This window comes from Rhinolophus sinicus, chromosome 4, assembly GCF_057876585.1.
Source record: "Rhinolophus sinicus isolate RSI-liver-muscle chromosome 4, RSI-T2T, whole genome shotgun sequence".
Lineage (NCBI taxonomy): Eukaryota > Metazoa > Chordata > Mammalia > Chiroptera > Rhinolophidae > Rhinolophus > Rhinolophus sinicus.
Genome location: NC_142504.1, coordinates 25,754,868 through 25,776,313, shown reverse-complemented (window position 1 = coordinate 25,776,313; position 21,446 = coordinate 25,754,868). Strand labels below are relative to the sequence as shown.

General features: G+C 32.2%; 1 protein-coding gene across 4 annotated transcripts in view; it reads right to left on the bottom strand.

The window, feature by feature from the left end:
* Positions 1-21,446, bottom strand: part of VWDE (von Willebrand factor D and EGF domains) — an 81,238-nt gene that overhangs the window by 44,864 nt on the left and 14,928 nt on the right. For 3 of the 4 annotated variants that reach the window (XM_088797730.1, XM_088797728.1, XM_074340785.2), the window contains exons 3-7: positions 15,770-15,954; positions 12,968-13,199; positions 7,959-8,024; positions 3,232-3,479; positions 2,567-2,656 (exon numbers count right to left, since the gene is read on the bottom strand). In XM_088797730.1, the coding sequence (XP_088653856.1) occupies positions 2,567-2,656; positions 3,232-3,479; positions 7,959-8,024; positions 12,968-13,199; positions 15,770-15,954 (821 nt within the window). The remainder of the gene's footprint in view (positions 1-2,566; positions 2,657-3,231; positions 3,480-7,958; positions 8,025-12,967; positions 13,200-15,769; positions 15,955-21,446) is intronic. The other variant, XM_088797729.1, reaches the window with a different exon arrangement.

Here is a 21,446-nt window from a genome sequence, read left to right as displayed (position 1 = left end):
ATTTATACCCCTCACAAAGTGATAACTTCCCCAATCTACTAGCCCTCTGACATTGAATATAGCTGTTACAATTCCATTGACTCTATTCCCTATACTGTACTCCACATCCTGTGACTATATATATACACACACACATATATATACACACACACATATACACACACACACACACACATAGTTTAATTATAGTTGACATTCAGCATTATTCAGTGTCAGTTGTATAGAGTAGTGGTCAGGAATCTACACAGTCTATGAATTGTTCTCCCTAATAAGTCCAGTGCCCATCTGCACCCTACATAATCTTTACAACATTGTTGATTATATTCCCCATACTGTATTTCATATCCCCATGACTATATTGTGTTTACTAATTTGTACTTTCTAATCCCTTTACCTTCTCCTCCATCCCCACCCCTCTCCCATCTAACAACCATCAGTTTTTTTTCCCTGTATCTCTGATTCTATTTCTGTTGTGTTTGTTCATTTATTCTGTTCCTTAGATTCCACATATAAGTGAGATCATATGGTATTTGTTTTCTCCATATGACTTACTTCACTTAGCATTAGATTCTCTAGGTCCATCCATGTCGTTGAAAATGGTTAAGATTTCATTCGACTTTATGGCTGAGTAATACTCCATTGTATAAATGTACCACAGTTTCTTTATCCAATCAACTATCGATGGGCATTTCAGTTGTTTCCATATCTTAACTATTGTGACTCGCGCTACAGTAAACGTAGAGATGCATATATTTTTTCCAATTAGTGTTTGGGATTTCTTTGGATAGATACCCAGGATTGGAATTGCTGGGTCATAAGGTAGTTCCATTTTCAATTTTTTGAGGTACCAACATACTGTTTTTCATAGTGGCTGCACCAATCTGCAAACCCACCAGCAGTGCACAGTGGTTCCCTTTTCTCCACATCCTCACCAGCACTTGTCATTTATTGATTTATTGATGATAGCCATTCTGACCAGGGTGAGGTAGTATATCATTGCAGTTTTTATTTGCATTTCTCTAATGATTAGTGACATTGAGCATTTTTTTCATGTCTGTTGACTATATGGATGTCCTCTTTAGAAAAGTGTCTCTTCATGTCCTCTGCCCATTTTTCAATTAGGTTGTTTGTTTTTTTGGTATTGAGTTGTATGAGTCTTTTATAAATTTTGGATATTAACCCCTTATCAGATGTATCATTGGCAAATATCTTCTCCCATTAAGTAGGATGCCTTTTCGTTTTATTTCCTTTGCTGTGAAAAATCTTTCTAGTTTTATGTAATCCCACATGTTTATTTTTTCTTTTGCTTCCCTAGTCTGAGTGGATATACCAGTAAAAATATTATTAAGGGTAACATCTGCATATTTACTTCCTATATTTTCTTCTAGGAGTTTTATGGTTTGGGGGGGTCTTACATTTAAGTCTTTAATCCATTTTGAATTTATTCTTGTACATGGCAGAAGAAGGTGGCCATCTTCATTTTTTTTCACGTATCTGTCCAGTTTTCCCATCACCATTTTTTAAATAAACTGCCTTTACTCCAATGTAAATTCTTGCTTCCATTGTCATAGATTAAATGGCCATATAGGTATGGATTTATTTCTAGACTCTCTATTCTGTTCCATTGATCTACATGTCTGTTTTTATGCCAAAACCATACTGTTTTGATTAGTATAGCCTTGTAGTATGATTTGATGTCAGGCAGTTTGATACCTCCCACTTTGTTCTTATTTCTCAACATTGCTATAGCTATTTGGGGTATTTTATTGTTCCATATAAATTTTAGGATTATATGTTCTAGTTTTGTGAAAAACGTCATTGGTAATTTGATAGGGATTGAATTGAATCTATATATTTCCTTGGGTAGTATGGACATTTTAACTATGTTAATTCTTCCTATCTATGAGCATGGTGTATGTTTCCATTTATTTGTATCTTCTTTAATTTCTCTCTTCAGTGTCTTATAATTTTCTGAGTACAGGTCTTTTACTTCCTTGGTTAAATTTATTCCTAAATATTTTATTGTTTTTGAAGCAATCGTAAATGGGATTGTTTTCTTAATTTCTCCTTCTGATAGATTGTTATTGGTATACAAATGCAACTGGTTTCTGAGTACTAATCTTGTATTCTACTACTTTACTAAATTCATTTATCAGTTCTAGTAGTTTTTTGGTGGAGTCTTTGAGATTCTCTCTATATAGTATCATGTCATTTGCATATAACGACAATTTTACTCCCTCCTCTCCAATTTGGATGCCTTTTATTTCTTTTTGTTGTCTGATTGCTGTAGCTAAAACTTCTACAACTATGTGGAATAAAAGCGGTGAAAGTGGGCGACCTTGTCTTGTTCCTGATATTAGGGGTAATACTTTTAGCTTTTCCCCATTGAGTTTGATGCTAGCTGTGGGTTTATCATATATAGTCTTTATTATGTTGAGATATGATCCCTCTATTCCCACTTTGCTCAGAGTTTTTAATCATAAATGATGCTGCCTCAACAAATTAAAGTGTGGAAAACACAGTTCCAGAGGAATAATCTTTCTGATCCATCCCCACTTGTACATACCTTAATACCTGCAAAAAATTCTTGGCTTTCGGTGGCTGAACTTTGTACATGTGGTTTCTCCAAGAAAAAGATGGAAGCAGTACAGAATATCTATAAATATGATTAAGAAATAATCATTTATCAATAAAATTGTGGAGGAAATATGTATAAGTTACTGTTTAAGTACTTAATTTTAATTTTTAGTAGATAGTACATGAGACATAACTAAATAATTTTAAAAAGTTGCTTAGAAATTAAGAAAAAATTTATCTTCATAAAAATATTAATTATTCAAACATCAACAAAATTAGTGTTGTAGACTTGGTATTTGAGACGGATTTAAAAGTGGATAATAAGTATTATCATCATTGAAAAAATGAAAATATTGTTTTCTAGAATAGAAGTGTATCATTTTAAAACCAGAAAGAGACATAAAATTACAAGGGTTCATTAATAATAATCAACGAATTGCTAGAAACAGATACTCATAGTCACTAAGATTACTCACTCATCCAGTTGTCACTGGAGTTGGCACAATTGCCAGGGGGCAAAAAACAAACAAAACATGAATGCTTTATAGTATGGGGACAAAAACTTTTTAGGATCTGATTAAAAAATCAATTTTTGAAAATTAATACATTCATGGAAATAAAAAAGAAAGAAAATCCAATTGTTTTTTAACATACCCTGTCTCCAAGTCTGAGATTTATTCCATCCAGTTCTAAAAGAGAGAATGCCTGAACTGTGGTCTCTTGTTTCAGCTCCTCTTTGATTTCTTGAAAAGAAAGCCTAGACCAGACTATGAGAAATCCCACTGAGTAGTTTGTAGGGGAAACATCAAAAGCACACCTACAGAAAACCCTGGACTCAATCAGCTCCACCAAAATCTCTGGCCTTCCTGGAGGTGGTGGTGGCAATGAGGCAGACAGCTGACCTGGTGGGAGAAAATGCATAATTTGTAACTGGGCATCTTAAAAAATGGAGACTGCTTATAGGAAAAATTCACAAAGACTAACTCAGGGATTTATATTAAGAAAAAAATACATTTAGAAAAATAATTATTCTCTAGCAATCAGCAAAGTAGCACATTCTAATATTGGCCTATAATCACATAAATTTTGATAGAAGAGAAATTTATCAGCTAAACACGCTTATATAAATGTATGTTGAATGTGTCTACCATTGAAAAGTCTAGCTTTTTAACACAAAAGTAATTTACCTTCTTTTAAGCTACTACCTTTTCTAAAAGATGAAACAAAACAAAGTCAAGGTGTCTTACATTGTAATTTCTTGTTATAAAGAAGTCACTATAATATAAAATCGAATGACTTATTTTACTCTTATATGTTATTATTATAGTTCAACGCATCATTATCTGGGTTGAAAGAGCTGTTCCTTATGAAAATGATTATACTGTGTTACTGAACTATACGAGCGTTAAACAATAGTCTTAATCTTTTCATTTTTCTGAGGTTAAAAATGTTAGATGTCTCCTCTAGGAACTCAGAGAGATTTCACAATTTTTATCTTTGGACATTTACAAGATTAAATCTGGGCATCTAAAATGTTTCTAAATGAGATTTTTATTTGCTTTACCTTGTTTTAGAAAAGAGAAAAATACATGAGTGATAAACTTCAAAAGTAAGATTTTTTAAAATGTGAAAATATTTTTTCTATGATGTACATGGGAATTTTATGATAATCACAGTATTGATTTTTCAGTCCTGTAATACAGATTTTGGAAAATTCTGAGAAACTGTAACCTAAATGTGTGTGTGTGTGGGGGGGAGAACCTTAGGTATTTTCAAATATTTTAAAGTGTTTTTTCATTAGATATCAGGTAACAAAAATCCCAATAACAAATGAATTGTTCTCAAATTAATCAAAATAACAAATATTTTGTCAAATATTTTAAACATTAGGCCAAAACATCATATTCAGATTTAAAGAAAATAATAGATTACTTTTGAGTATGTACTGATTTTTTTTTTTAATTATATATCTTAGTGAAAATTCCTTCTTAAACAAACTGGGAAAAAGAAGCTGAATTTGAAGCTGAATTTATTTTTAAACAGAGACTAACTATCTATGAAAATAGTTATTAGGAATGAGAGATTACAAATGACTGAAAACTAAGTAATTCATGAAAATTAAAATTTTCAAATCAATTATTGTAAATAGCATCAACTCTCTAGGTGAGTTGATCATTGCTTGCATCAACATTGATCAGAGAAAAAATTTTAAAAGATACTTAAAGCTTATAAAAATGACAAATAAATTATTTCTGCTTGAAAAGTACAATTATTATCTATTTGTCAATTCTAATATTAACATGTGCTAAATAGTTAATATATTCCTATTCCATCATGAAGCCTTATCTGTTAACTTTTGACTCAATATTTTCATTCAAGTGCTACTTGCCCATATTGTGTATAATTTTATATAGTAATTTTTTCCAGTTAATTACATAAACATTCTGAATAGCATAACAAGTAGCTTAAATTTATTGCTTATTCAAGGAAGAAGAGTGATTTTACTATGTGTGTATGATAAAAATAATGCAAACCTATTATGCAGACTAGCCAAACAATTGAACTTTATGGTTAATGTTACTGTTATTAGGGATATTGTTTTATTCTCTTAAAAACTTAAATCACAGGGTCTAATTAAACTGAGGCTTTCAGATAAAATAATAGCTTTTTATAAAAACACTAGAAAAGGAGACTGGAAAATCCATTTACAACTGGAATAAGGCATAGAAAAGCAACTCAGAGTATTTATTTTGAGGACTATTATACTAGTACTTTTTAAATACAAAGCATATTAATTTTTAGCCCTAGTATCTGTATATTACATGATCTATCCTTATTTGTTTTATGTAATTATGGCTTATTTCACCATAAAAAAAAGTCTTTGTTAATTATATTAATTATATGTCAACAATCCCTCATTCATTTAGAATATCTAATTTCAACCACAGGCCCCAGGAAAAGGCTAATGTTTCAATAAATAATTTTGATTTCTGACCATTATTTAGGTAGAAGTCATAAATTTTATTAGAAAATCTATTTAGAGTGGTTTACCTTAAGGAGTATTACACTTGGGGGGTTTCTTAGTATTTGAAATACCTTTAAAATTTTTAACTAAGTTAGAAAATGAAAGATACAAAGTGAAAAGAGGAGAATAATTTTGACGACCATTTACCCTTTTAATGTTTATCTTTCAAGACTTATTTGGTACAAATGCAATCATTCCTAGAAGACAAAAATATTATTGTGGTGCATAATCTGATTTCTTAGCTACAATATGTCATGAGTATCTACTAATGTCAAAGAATGTATTCCTGCGTTTTAATATTGTTTACAGAATAGTTTATTATTCTGGATGCATCAAAAATACTGAATCAACCAACAGTTGTTGGTTATTTGCAATTTTCTCATATTACTAGAAAATGCTGGGCAAATACTGCATTTGCACTCTTCTTTAAATATTTCTCTAAGCTAGATTTTTGGAAGCGGAATTGCTACGAACAAATACACGTGGATTTTTAAGATTGTTGAGATAAATTGCCAAATTTTCTCATAAAATGATTTCACCAATATACACATATGTCTGTAGGGTATGAACATGCTCCACTATCTGTTTATTAAAGGCATAATAAAGTGATTTTTATTTTTGATATTCCATAGACTGCGGCAGTATCAAATATTAGCATAATTCAACATCTAAAGTAAGTCACAGAGTTGTTTTTTTCTGGTCAAGATGGTGGAGTAGGTAAAGGTTGTGCTTACCTCCTCTCACGACCGTATCAAAATTACAAGTATCAGGGGTGATCAAAAAATACGGTGCATGTTTAAATTTAAAAAAAAATTATTACAGAAAGACACATGGTCATTAATCCCCCTCAAAGTACTCTCCCTCACTTCAAACACACTTATCCCATTGTACTTGCCACTTTCTGAAGTAGCTCTAGAAATCCTCTTTCGTGATTCTTTAGTTGTGCTGTTGTGACTGCCTCTATGTCCTGAATCAATTCAAAATGTTTTCTTTTCATGGTCATTTTGACTTTAGGGAAGAGCCAGAAGTCGCACGGGCCAGATTCAGTGAATAAGGTGAATGAAGACACACCTAATGTTTTTATTTGACAGAAATTTCTATATACCAGAAATAATGTGTGACACAGAGCATTGTCATCATGGAGGATGAAGTAAAACACTCACAAAAGAGGACTTCCAGAACTGTTTCAGAAAGTGGCAAGAATGATGTGATAAGTGTGTTTGAAGCAATGGGTAGTATTTCGAGGGGGATTAATGGCAATGTATCTTTTACTCTAATATTTTTCTAATTTAATATTCACCGTATTTTGTGATCACACCTTGTAAACTACAGAACAACCAGAAGGATCCAGTAATCCCACTTCTGGGTATTTATCCAAAGAAACCCAAAATGCTACTTGGAGGGGACATACTCATCCATATGTTCATTGCAGCATTATTTACAATAGCCAAGATATGTAGGCAACCTGGGTGTCCCTAAATTGTACATACTCATATATAGAATGGAATATTACTCAGCGATTAGAAATAATGAAATCTTGCCATCTATGACAACATGGATGGTCCTAGAGGGTATTGTGCTGAGTATAGTAAGTGAGACAGCAGAAAATAAATGTCATATGATTTCACTTCTAATTGCAATCTAAATAACAAAATAAACAAACAAATGAAACAGAAAAAAATTCATAGATACAGAGAACATTTTGATGGTTGCCAGATGGGAAGGAGTTTGGGGGTAGGTGAAAAGGGGAACAGATGAAGAAGTACAAATTGGTTGTTACACAGTAGTCATGGGATGTAGGGTATAGCATAAGAAGTATATTCAATAATGTTATAACTATGATTGGTGTCAGATGGGTACTAGATTTATCGGGTGATAGATGGAGGTGTTGGGGACAGGGTGAAAAATGTGAAGAAATTAAGGAACACAAATTGGAAGTTACAAAATAGTCAATGGTATGTAAACTAAAGCATAGGGAATATAATCAATAATATGGTAATAATTATGTATAGTGCCAGGTGGGTACTACACAAGTTAGGGGGAATCACTTCTTAAATTATAAAAGTGTCTAAGCAGTATGCTGTATACCTGATGTAATGTACAGCTAGGGAATATAGTCAATAATATTGTGATAACGTGGTACAGTGTCAGATGGCTGCTGGACTTATCATTGGGATCACTTCCTTAAGTATATAAATGTTGAATATCTATGGTGTACACCTGAAACTAATATAATGTTGTATGTTAGCTATATTTTGATAAAAGTCTTAAACAATAAAGTAAGTCATAGAACATAAAATCCTGTTGAAATTATTACTTTATAAAAACATTAAAAGAAATAAAATGTGGTACTTACGAACACAGTTATCTCCAATTTCAATTTCGTCAGGGCCACATGGGTGTAATTTTACATCAGAAATAGCTGTAAAAGGTTAAGGTTTTTATATTTATCCAAATGACCAGAGAGAGAGAGAGAGAGAGAGAGAAAGAGAGAGAGAGATAATAGATATATGGACATATAGGTATATATCTATATATTAGATTGGTGCACAAGTAATTGTGGTTTAAAAGGTTAAAAATAATTGCAAAAGCCTCAATTACTTGTGCACCAACCTAATACCTCTCTCTATATATCTGAGATGACAATTCTTGGGGGAAGAATGTTTTAATACAGAGTAAAACTTATTTGTTTTCTCTTTTTTCATAATACATTTTTTCCCTTTTTAGGATGAGATCAAATGGAGATAACATGATATCATATTTTGAAACAATTACATCTTTTATATTTTGTTTTCAAAATTTTAGTCTGCGTTAAGTAATGAAACATTACAATCTCCAGAAATTTATGTAACAGTTGGTTTACTACCAGTTCCTCAGGAAATTCCTTCGCCATAGTCATGCACAGGATTACAGAAATGAGTCGACAGCTGTCATGGTGATACTTATAATCCAATGCCAATGTTGGTTTATTTCTGGACTCTCTATTCTTTTCCTTTGTTCTATTTCTCTATCTTGATGATAATATAACTCTGTAGATTACCGTGACTTTAAAATAAGTCTTAAAGTCAGATCAAGTAATTTGCATTTATATTCTTGAGGGATATTGTTCCATAATTTTCCTGTAATGTCTATATCTGGTTTTAGTTTCAGAATAATGCTACCCTTACAAAAGTTTAGAAGTAGTCATCCTCTTTATTTTTCTGGAAGAACTGTATAAAATTGGTATTATTTCCTCCTTAAATGTTAAGAATTCCCATGCCTTTAAGGCTTGGTGATCTTTTGTTGTGTTTTCTTTCTTCTTCTTTTTTTTTTTTTTTTTTTTTTTAAATTTCAGTGGGATAGATTTTAACTAGAAATACAATTTCTTTAGTAGATATATGACCATTGAGTAGGGCCATTGAGGTTATCTAATTATTTTTGAGTTAGCTTTGGTTTTCTGTGTATTTAAAACAAATTTGTTCACTTTATTCCAGTTGTCAAATGTAGTGACAGAGTTCCTCACAATAATCCTTTTTTTTTTATTCTTGTAATATCTGTAGAATCTGTAGTTGTATCTCTCATTTATTCCCAATATTGGTTATTTTTGTCTTATCTTTTTTTACTGATCATATTGCTGGAGTATTATTATTATTTATGGAATTTCTCAAAGAACCAGCTTTTGATTTTCTTTATCTCTGTTTGTACGTTCTGCTTCATGGCTTTCATTGTGATCATTACTTCTTTTTGTCTGCTTATTCAGGGTCTCATTTGTGCTTCTTCTAGTCTCTTGTAGGCTGATGTCTTTAATTTGTGACCTTTCTTTTTTCCAACATAAATGCTTAGTGGGTTTTTCTTTTAACTAACTTTAAATTCTTTCTAATATTCTAATTTCCTTAATTTAGGGCCCAGAATGTGATCTATCTTGATAAATGTTTCATGTGCACTTATAAAGATTATTGATTATGCTATCCTGTTATAGAATCTTCTCTAAATGTCATTTAGATCAAGTTGGTTAATAGTTTTTCTAGTGTCCTCCACTTTTTGCTGTTTTTGTTTCTATATATTCAAGTCATTATTGTCAGATGGGTGTTGCTCTCCAACGTTAACTATAGATTTGTCTGTTTCTTCTTCAAAGTCTACGGTATAAGTTTTGCTTCATGTGTCTTCAATCTCTTTATTAGGCACATAGGTACTTAGAATTGTTATGTCCTATTGTTGAATTAACCCTTTGTCATTAGAAAATGACCCTTATTTTTCCAGGTAATATGTTTTGCTCTATAATCTACTTTATCTAATATTAATATAGCCACTTTATAAGTCATATGATTCATGTTACCTAGTTATACCTTTTTCTATCTTTATACTTAAAAGCATATGAGGTTAAAAACCTAATTTTTCTTCATAAAATTGGTTTGTCTGGCCAGCCTATAGTTGGTTCTTGCTTTTTTATCCAATCAGACAATTTCTGACTTTCAGTTGGGTGTTTAGACCACCTAAATTTAATATGCTTACTGATATTTTAGGATTTAAATTTATCATGTTGCTGTCTTTTTTCTGTATATCCTATTGGCACTTTTCACCTTTTTCTGAATCTTCAAAAACATTGACTATATGTTATGAATCCATTTTTTCTCCTGTGTTGAATGATTAACTATAATATTTTATTTTAGTGAGTGCTGTAGGGTTTACAGTGTACATACTTCTCCCAGCCTACTTTCATTGATATGATGCCTCTTCATGTATAGCATAAGGACCCAACTAGCTTGTTAACTAAAAATACGGAAAATGTGAACAGTTTTCCCCATGAGTTCTTCTAAATAAATAACATATATACATATTTTATTTAAATGGCTTTGCTTACAATTATCTTGAATTAATGTTTCTTTTCTTATTTAGCTTCTAGAAGTCTTTAAGGGTAAATTGCATGAAAATGATATATGAATTATAAAAACCAAAACATAGTCATGAGAATGTATTATTAAAGTGAAAACTTGTCCTTCAATTTTTGCTCTTTTGATGACTTTCAAATAAATGTGACTGTTGACTTTCTCCATCGAGGTGCTAATGGTTGAAGGCAGCAACATGTCCAAGTAAAAAAAAAGAAAAAAGAAAAAAACTGCAATTCACGAACTGCCTTTAAAGCTAAAGATGAGCCAGAAAATTCTTCTAAGTAGTTGTGATAAGGTTTTGCCAAATAAACTACTTAAGAGAGGGTAGATTTCTGTTAGCACAAACCCTTTATAAACTTTTGGGCATTCCCCTTTATCCCATCTAAAATACAGATAAAAAGGCTAAAACTGGACTTTCATCCTGTTGCCCTGAGGTGAAAACCTAGAGACTCATAGACTTCAGCCTGCTGTTTCAAAATGGCCACATCACCATCAGCAGTGATCATCTACTCTGATTTCATGGTAAGAAAAAAAACAAAACAAAACAACTCTTAAATGGATTAAGTGACTGCCACTTTAGTTTGCTATCCGTGCAGTCTAATTCAAGTTCTAAGTGATATTTTATGTTAAGGTTTTATTGGCAAAATCAGAGAGGATAATTTATGTATATGTCTGATTAATAACTTATACATTGAGAAAATAAAAATCATTTCCCAGAAATTCCCTCTCCCTAAAAACAGTAGGAGGACTTGAACATGGTACAAGGAGGTCATTTTGAATATTCAAGCCTGAGAAATTGAGTAGGTGGTAGTGATATTAACAAAACAGGAAACAGTTTTTTGCTTTAGAAGCATGTCATAAAAATGCAAATTTTAAATATTGAGTTTTTTAATTCAATGTAAACAACATTTCTGTTGAAGTGATTATGTGTATTTTATGGTATCCTCTGGTGTGAACATTTTATTTTCATTTTTAATAGTTGTCAATATTTCTTAAACGCATGTAAGTAAATTGTGGTGTTTTTTTTTCACTGAAATACCTACAGAACTTTCCAAAAATATTTGGTAATATTATTTAACATTTTATAAAAATTAGCTAATTTTTGATGGCAAGAGTACTGAAAAATACCAAAGAGGCATTTTTCAAAATCTCTCATCGTGGCCACCCAATGAAGCTGATCCACCTCTCTGGAGTTTGTCCTTCCCAATGACATGCTACAATATTAACTATTAAGCTATTTCCACTTCCCCTAACCTTTAAGCTACCACCATCTCTCTATTGAATTAATGCAATAGCCTCCTAAATAAAGTCATACTGTGGAAATGGTAAGCTTTGAAATACAATCCTCAGAGCATATTATCCACCTACTTAAAATTTCTTAAGACTTTACACTGCACTATGACTAAATCTAAGTTGCTACCATGCACTGCAGACTCTACAGACTTAGTCCCCTTCCTACTACTCTGACCTCATTTTCTGAGGCCCATCCACTCAGTCTGTTCCTCCTACGTTATTTCTCCTTCAGTTCCTAGAGTCGTCATCTTCATACCTACGTAAGGATATTTGCATCTGCTGTTCGTTTTACCAGGAATGCTCTTTCTCCATATCTTTTCATGGCTGTCTCATTCTCCTCATTCAGAGCTCAGCTCAGGTTCATCACCTATTCAGAGAGAACTTTCCCTGGTACGCTTACAAGATAGCAGTCAATTCCTATTCATTGACCAGTTTTCTTTAACACCCTGATAAACATTTTATTTTAAAATAATTTTAGATTCCCACCAAAAGTTGCAGGAAATAATACAGAATGCTCCCTTATACACCTACCCATCTTCCACTAATATTCACATATTACAAAACCACGATACATTTGTCAAAACTAAGAAATTGACCTTTAGACTCTACTCTTAAATAAACTGAAGACTCTATTCCAATTTAGCAGTTTTCCACTAATGTTCTCTTCTGTTCCAGTATCCAAGCCAGGATATTACCACATACATTACTGACCATGTTTTTTTAGTCCTTTCTAATATGTGATAGTTTCTCACTCTTGCATGGTTTTCCATGATTTAGACACTTTTGAAGAGTACTATTAAGGTATTTTGTAGAATGTTTCTTAATTTGGGTTTATATGAATTTTCTCATGGTTAGACTGGGGTTATGACTTTTGAGGAAGACTATCACAAAGGAGAAGTGTCCTTGGTATTCATGTTATCAGTAGGTAGATGACATCAACATACATTATCACTGGTGATGTTAACCTTTGATACTTTCACATCAACAAATATTTTTGAGGATTTTAAGATCTTGGCAAAGAATCCTAAACAAATATGGCCAATTGAAACCAGAAATTTAGCTTCATTCTAAGAATAATATTCGACCCAGTCTCTTACTGAGATTGGCATTAGCTACATACAACCCGTCCAGAGAATGGCATAAACACACCCGCACACAAAGTTCCATGATTAGCAGTTCATGTATATTGCTCATGTTTTCTTACCTTCTGCACAATATCCCATACATCCCTGAGTGGGTTGCAGCAAGTATACAAAATATTGTCCACAGTTTCTTACGGACACTGGGATTTGAAAAAAACAGCAGTCTTTCGTAGTGCTAAGCAAAAACTGCCATGTAGCACAAGCTGTCAGTTGCTTGATCTCCCCAGGTGACGGCAGTGTTTCTGCATCTCTCAGAGACAGCCAGATGGGGGCTTGTGTTCCACAGTGGTTCATCTTTTGTGTCAAAAGAGAAAACAAAAGTTAATAATTCAGTTTATTGTCATACATGATAGACAATCAATTTTGCATTTTCTTCTGAACAAATTTTAAATATTAAATTATCAATCTTTTTTTAAAATCTAATAACTTGTACCTGTGTTATCAAAGAAAAACTTAACTATAGAACAATAAATTTAAGGGTAGATTCCTTATAATTAATATAATCTTATTCAATTTAAATACCTTTATTCTATTTGTTATATTTGTATTGTGCACAAGAGAAATTCAGTATCAGATAACAAACTAAAATAGCTGCTACAGTCTAAGTCAATCTAAAGTCATTTTAACATATTCCCACAAAGATAAACTAATCTTGGAGATTTCTTGAAAAATTGCTGGAAATAGTATATTTAAGAAGTTACTATACAGTTCAGAAGGCATCAAAAAAATCAGGGGAGAAGGAAAAGATTGTTCACAATCTGGTGAAAACAAGTGGTTGGCAATTTGGAAAAAATGAAGTTAAAGCCTCAGTTGAAGACAATTATCAAAATCATTTCCAGATGGAAAATAGAATCAAATAGAAAAATAACCCAGGAAAAGTAAGAGACTATATATGATTTAAGAAGGGCTGAGGCACTTACTAAATGCATTACCTTGGCAAGTGATTTAAAATTAATATTTCCATGCTTATAAGCAAAGAAAATCATAAAGAAAAAGATAGTTATGATTAAAAACTAATTTTAAAATATAAGACAAATAAGTTATCACTTTGTGAGGGATGAAATGTCTAATTATTACATTGTTTTGTACACTTGAAACTAATACAAAAAATATATGTATAAGACAAATAAAAATTAAATAAGGAGAAAGTTATTTAATAGCATTGTATTTAGTATATTATTTATTTATTGTTACGTTATTATATTTCTTATTTTATATTAATCATGTAATATTATCCACTTAAAAATTCTAGGTCACAAATAGGCAAAATAGACAAATGTGTAATTCAAAGAATAAATACAGGTGCCTAATGAATACATGAGAATATTCAATATTCCAACAGGCATTTTTATGTACTGCTACCGGAATTAAAAATTAGCACTAGATTCTTAAATAACTTAATTATATGTATTAAAACCCTTTAAAAGACATTAACCTTCACTAATTTAACTTATAAATATCTATCTTACCAAATACACTAAAATATAAAATATAACAATGATTTATATACATATGTGCTAATTACAGGATTACTTATTATAGGAAAAGCGTGAATGTGCACATATGGTAATGGTTTAAATAAATATGGTATATACATATGACAGAATATTATTTTCAACAGCTATCAAATAATTTTTAAAAGCATGGGAAAATGTTAATGCTGTAACAACTGAAAATGAAAACGTTATGCAATTGAACGTATAGCATGAACCTTATAAAATAATATAAATCAGAGGAAACAATAGCAAAATGTTAGTGATAGTATGAGTGTGTGGGTGGATTATGAATGAATGTCATTCTATTACCTGTCCTTTCTTTATTTTCTATGTTTTCTATAATGCACATGAATTACTTTAAACATTATAAATAGAAATTTATTTACACAGACTTGTATTATCCTATAGACTAAAAGAAAATCCTATCAGTTCTTTAGTTAAGTGGTTGGTCTAAAGACTTGGCTCAAGAGGGCATGAAAGAATGGGAACAGGGAACACTTCCCCATGAGGCACAGAATGACCATTTATTAGCTGACCTCTAGGAAAAGAGTCAGTGAAAAAAAGATCCAGTTCATCTTTACATTTGTGTGAGGTTCTAGAATCAATTATAGTTAATTTAGCCAAAGGAAAAGAACACAAATATTTAGGGACATAATGAATTTCCTCTGATTTTCTCAAATTTTACTTTTAAAATCTGATTTTTTTTCCTTTTTTTTTTTCACTTTATTGCAAAGGAAATGTTACAAAAGTGCTAAGCAAATAAACCAGGAGAAAATAAGATAGCTACCATGTCACGACTTAAAATTAAACACTGTTAAAATTTGTATCTCTTTCCTGAGGGTTTTTTTTTTTTTTTTTGCATGCTTAAAAGGGAAAATAATTCCTGCTTCTGTATAATTCACAAAATCTCGGTAGTAATAAGGAAAATAATATTTCTATTTAAGATTGACAAGAACTGAAGCAGATTTTCTGGTTACTTGTGGTTAAGTATACGAGCCTGTGATCAAAACCTGGTTGTTAGACCAGCTAGCTGGGTGACTCTAGGTGTGTTATGTCTAAGAATATTTTTCCTGCACTGTGTGATAGAAATAATGATGATAGACTGTATTCTAGAGTTGTCAAAATTATATAAGAGACTGGAGGTAACAATTCTTGGTGGACTACATGAGCATAACATCAACTATTACTACCATTGTTGTATAATATTAATAGGAAACATGGGAATATTCCTTTAGATGAATTCAATCTTGACACAAAATTAAAATAATATTTCAGCGTGGGAAATAAATTGGTTGTAACGGGACTCAATCCTCATATGAAAAAAATAGATCAGAGAAAGCACATATAGTTCTTAGTGAGTTGCAATACCTCAACACATTTGGTTGGCATCTCAGCAGGTCTGTCAAAGATGAGAAATCGGTACCATCCAGGAGTGAGGGAATGGTCACATATCAGGTCTTGAATGGCTGACTGCTGGAGGTGCAATGAGTCAAAATGGACACTTCTATAAGGACTCTGAAGTAACTGGTGTCCCCCGGGAGAGCACTCCTGAGCTAGGATGAAGAGATACGTGTCTTTATGTATGTGCTTTCTTCATTAAGATAGTTCAGTCCTCAATGAAAATTGATACCCAAAACAAAAATAAAGCAAATCAACCTGTAATGGCACATAGAAACCATCTGAAATGTCAGGGTCCCTTAGTAAGGCAAAGATGACTTAGCTTGCACTTTCCATAAATACAATAAACTCTTCAGAATGTGTTTTTGAGGTGTTTAAACTTAAAGAACTTTATTTTCATTTTATTTTGACAAAGCGATATTGCTACTGATGGTGAGTTAGGATATGTTTATTCCCACCATTGGAAGTCACAGGCCCTACAAAGATTCCTCTTGAGAATGGTCTTCTAGACTTAAATGCCATTATTGACCCTCCATGACCTGCCTTCCTCTACAGTAGCAAATCCCATGTGCCCCCCAAACCCTGTGTTGGCCAGGTCCCAGAATACAACAAACTAAACTAATCTTTTAATGCCAATCTAATTTTTGTAAAATGACCTTCTACTGAGGTTTCCTGCATTCTTTAGTATAGGAAAGGATATAAAGTTTTTAAACGTTTGTTTGTTTGTTTGTTTAAGATAAAGTATTGAAGTCCATTTTTATTACTAAGCATAGGAAAAGGAATGTGGTAAAGGCAAACAGTTTTGAAGGGGAACCAAAATAAGACCAGAGAGAAAGAGATAGTTCTGTATTTTTTTTTTGTTTGTTGTTTTTTTAGGGAAACCATTTTCTGAGCAGCAGTTGGCTTAGAAGATACTTTTTCTGTCAAATCACAAAGGCAGAACATAAAGCCATAGAGGAGACAGTCATAACAGAGTTATCCTAGAAATACAGTTCTTGTTTAAGGCTCTGACTCCCAAATAATAAGAAACTCCCAAATAATAAGGAACTATCCTTACTTAGATACCAGAGTATCTTGTTGACACAGTAGCTAGTAAATCTCCAAATATGAAATATTATGTTAGTTGAAGGAAAACACTATAATAAAGATAATATCTATGAAATAAAAATGTGAGAAAGAATTTAAATATTCACAAATGTACCTCACTGTGGAAAAAAATTAACTGAACAAAACTTTCAAACATTCGTTACATAATTTTAGGTTACAGAAGTGTTTATAAACCAAAATCAGTTTCTGAAATTAAATGAATAAGGAGCAGAAAAACTAGAGATATTAATTTGCAAGTCTATCTCATAACTGTAGCTTATAAAAATTGTCATTCTTATCATTTATTTTGCTTTTCATTTTATTGCTTATAGTTATAGAAACTAAATTATACAAAAGGTATTGTTGTGAGAGATAAAAGATCTCCCTAAAAGTTTTTTTTAGTAAGATATTTTAGGAATGGGGCTGGCCCAGTGGCTCCGGTGGTTAGAGCTACATGCTCCAATGGCTGCTGGTTCGATTCCCACATGGGCTAGTGAGCTCTCAACCACAAGTTTGCCGGTTCAACTCCCGCAAGTATGGTGGGCTGTGCCCTCTGCAACTAGAAAATGGCAACTGGACCTGGAGCTGAGCTGCACCCTCCACAACTAAGATTGAAAGGACAACAACTTGACTTGGAAAAAAGGCATGGAAGTACACACTGTTCCCCAATAAAGTCCTGTTCCCCTTCCCCAATAAAAAAATCTTAAAAAAAAAAAAATCCATGAAACCAAAAAAAAATTTTTAAATGTATATATATTTTAGGAATGACCACAAAACGTCTCTCTTTTTGTCTCTTGCTGTACCAGTTTTCAATTTACCAAGAAGAATTTAACCCAAAAGGCTCTAGTGACTTTGATGATCTCAATCTGTCAACACTAAATAAATATTTTATAAAATGTGTGTGGATAGAAGTCATGGGATGTGCTAGCATTTCATCTAATTTTAAAATAACTCTAAAATCCTGTCAATATCAGAACATTGCACCTGGTTAGAAAATAAGGAAAATGTTTTAAAAGATATTACTAGTGAGGTCTGCATGAATTATTGAAACATTTTCTCTGATCTCTTTCTTGCAATAGAATTTTGTCTTGGGAAAAAAGTCAATAACTCCATCTTTATTCTGTGCATTATTTCTTCTTCCCAAGTACTTCTGTAGTTCTCACATGTCCTCTAATTTTTTGAAGAATTATTTTCTAACCCAAAGATAAATATGCAATGAATGTAAAGAATGAAGTAATCATAGTGTGACATCAACAATACTAAAGAAGTGCATAATATTTAAACAGGAATTTTCATTTAATATTTATTTTAGAGGAAATTTCTTAATTCATGTAATTAATAATAATAGCTCATATTTTACATTGGTTATGTCATAATTTTTCTCCCAAATCTACTTATCGCTTTTAAAATGTTGAATGTGTAGAACATTTTAAAATTTTACTTACAATAAGCCACACTCTTAGAAAACTCATTACAATTTTAACTCTAGAATGTAAGATATAATTAACTAAATGAGAATTGTAAGGATGGTTTGGGCTCCCACTTGAGAACTTGGGGGCTTAGTTCCTCAAATAGTAAAAGAACAGATTTACAAGCCCATCTCACTTATCAGTCAATTTCATAATATGGATGATGTACAGAGCTTTCTAGCAAACCCCCAATGCCTTCCCTCAAAACAAAAGTACATGTGAAACATATGTACATTAAAATCTATATTTTATTTGTCCTGCCTTTTTTCCCAAGATAATTTAAAGCAGCTAGCTAGTATATAATAGAGTCTGAAATACTTGGATTTCAAATACTTTGAGAGAACGTATCAAGTTATATATGATTGATACATAATAATACAATATGCAAACGGTTTTCAAGTTTTGTTTATAGATGTAAGGTAACTTGTACTAGATCGCTTTCTGGTTTATTACAATGGCCAAGACTAACATGCTTTAAGATTCATAAATGGTTGAGAAATGTGTTAAGAAACTTAATGAATCATGATATTTTCAAGAACTGAATATGCTTAATGCCTAAAGACAGAAACTTCATAACGTCTGAGTTTGTCATAAAACCTTTGGTATATTGCTCTATGGGAATTTCGAATATCTGTGAATTTAAAAATTTTTTTATAATTTTCCCAAAACTGTGGGAAAGAGATAAACCACCTCTGAGCTCCAAATTCAAGGAGAAACAAAAGATAATCATTAAGCTTCTGACACTCAAAATAGAATTATGGGTTCTGCAACAACACAAAAGTTCAAATAGAGAGCGATGGTTTGCTAAATCTCCTTACTTTGCCTTCCTTTATGTTTAAATTTAAAAAAATTATTAAACTAAAAGACATATTGTAATCCCCCTCAAAACATTTCCCCCTCACTTCAAACACACTTATCCCATCGTTCTTGCCCTTTCTGGAGCAGTTCTGGAAGTCTTCTTTCCTGTGTGTCTTCAGTTGCGCTGTCGTGGCTGAATCATTTTGACTTTGGGGAAGAGCGAGAAGTCGCACGGTGCTGGATCCAATGAATAAAGTGGATGAGGACACACCATTATGCTTTTATTTGACAGAAATTGCCATATACCAGAAGCAATGTGTGCCATGGAGCATTGTTATGATGGAGGATGATTTATGGCACACTTTAAAACACACTTTCTCAACCGTAGCTCATACCCAACTGACTGCACCAAACTAGTTGAACCTTGTCACACTGTTACTAAGGTTTGGTGTGCCTCTTCCTGTATTGAAGATCCCTGCCTTTCCGTTGGATGGCACTTGGCAGCAGCATTCACCTTTGTGTTCACAATGGAAAGGCTCTGTGTCACACATTACTTCTGGTATAGCAATTTCTGTCAAATAAAAACACATGGTTTGTCCTCATCCACCTTATTCATCAGATCTGATGCCATGCCGCTTCTGGCTCTTCCCCAAAGTCAAAATGACCATGAAAAGTAAATGTTTTGAATCAATTCAAGACATGGAGGCAGCCACAACAGCGCAACTAGACACTCAGGAAAGAGGACTTCCAGAACTGCTTCAGAAAGTGACAAGAATGATGGGATAAGGGGGGCGGGGGGGTTAATGGCAATGTGTCTTTTACTATAGTAATTTTTTTAAATTTAAATTTATTTTTTTAATTCACCATATTTGTTGATCACACCTCGTATGAGTCTCAGTTTCCCCACTTGTAAAACAGGAATAACAATAGTACTTGTGGAGTTATTGTGAGAATTAAATTATTTCATGCGTATAATGTATTTTAAAGTGCTTAAGATAATGTCCCACACATAGTAAGTGCTTTCTATATTTACTATCTTAAAATAATCTTGCAAGGTTATTACCTTTCCAATTTCACAAAGGAAGAAATTGGGAGCTACCCAACGTTTTGGGTCTTAGGGTGGTTAATTAAGTGCAACAAATAGGCTGAAAATGAAATAAGAAAACAATTCCATTTACAATAGCTTCAAATGAACAAAATATTTAGGAATAAATTAACAAAAGGAGTACAAAACATATACTCTGAATATAACTAACATTGTTGAAAGAAATTTAAGATCTAAGTAAATGGAACTACATCCATGTTCATGGATCAGGAGACTTAATGTTGTTAAGATAGCAATACTCCCCAAATTGGCATGCAGATTCACAAAATCCCCATCAGAATATCAGATGACTCCTTTGTAGAAAATGACAGAGTAATTCTAAAATTTCAAGGGACCCGGAATAGTTAAACCAATGTTGAAAATGAAGAACAAAATAGGAAGACTCACGTTTTTCACATTTCAAAACATACTACAAAGAAACTGTCATCGAAACAGTGTGTTGTGGTATAAGGATAGTCACAGATCAATGAATAAGATTGAGAGTCCAGAAGTAAATCCATATATCTTGATTTTTGACATAGGTGCCAAGACCATTCATGAACAAAGAACAGTCTTTTCAACAAATCATGCTATGAAAACTGAGTATCAACATGCAAAAGAATGAAGTTGGATCCTTACGTTATACCACTATTTCATTATACAAAAATTAACTCAAAATGGATCAAAGACCAAAACACAAAAGCTAAAACTACAAAACTCTTAGAAAAAATATTGGAGTAAATCTTCATGACTTTAGATACAGCAATAGATTTCAAGATATGACAACCACACACAACCAAAGAAAAGAGATAATTGGACTTCATCAAAATTAAAACTTCTACGCTTCAAAGGACATTATCAAGAAAGTGAAAAGAAACCCCACATAATGGGAGAAAATAACTGCAAATCACATTACAATAGAAAAATTGTATCTAGAATATACAAATATCTCATACAACTCAATAATAAAAAGGCCCACAACCCAATTTAAAAATTGTTGGAGGATTTGAGTAGGTATTTCTCCAAAAATATACAAATGTCCAATAAACACATAAAAAAAAAATGCTTGATATCATTAGCCACCAGGGAAATGCAATCAAACCACAAAGAGATGTCATTTCACACCCACCAGGATGGCTAGAATCAAAATCTCAAATGATAACAAGTGTTGAAAAGAATGTGGATAAATTGGAACCTCATACACCACTGC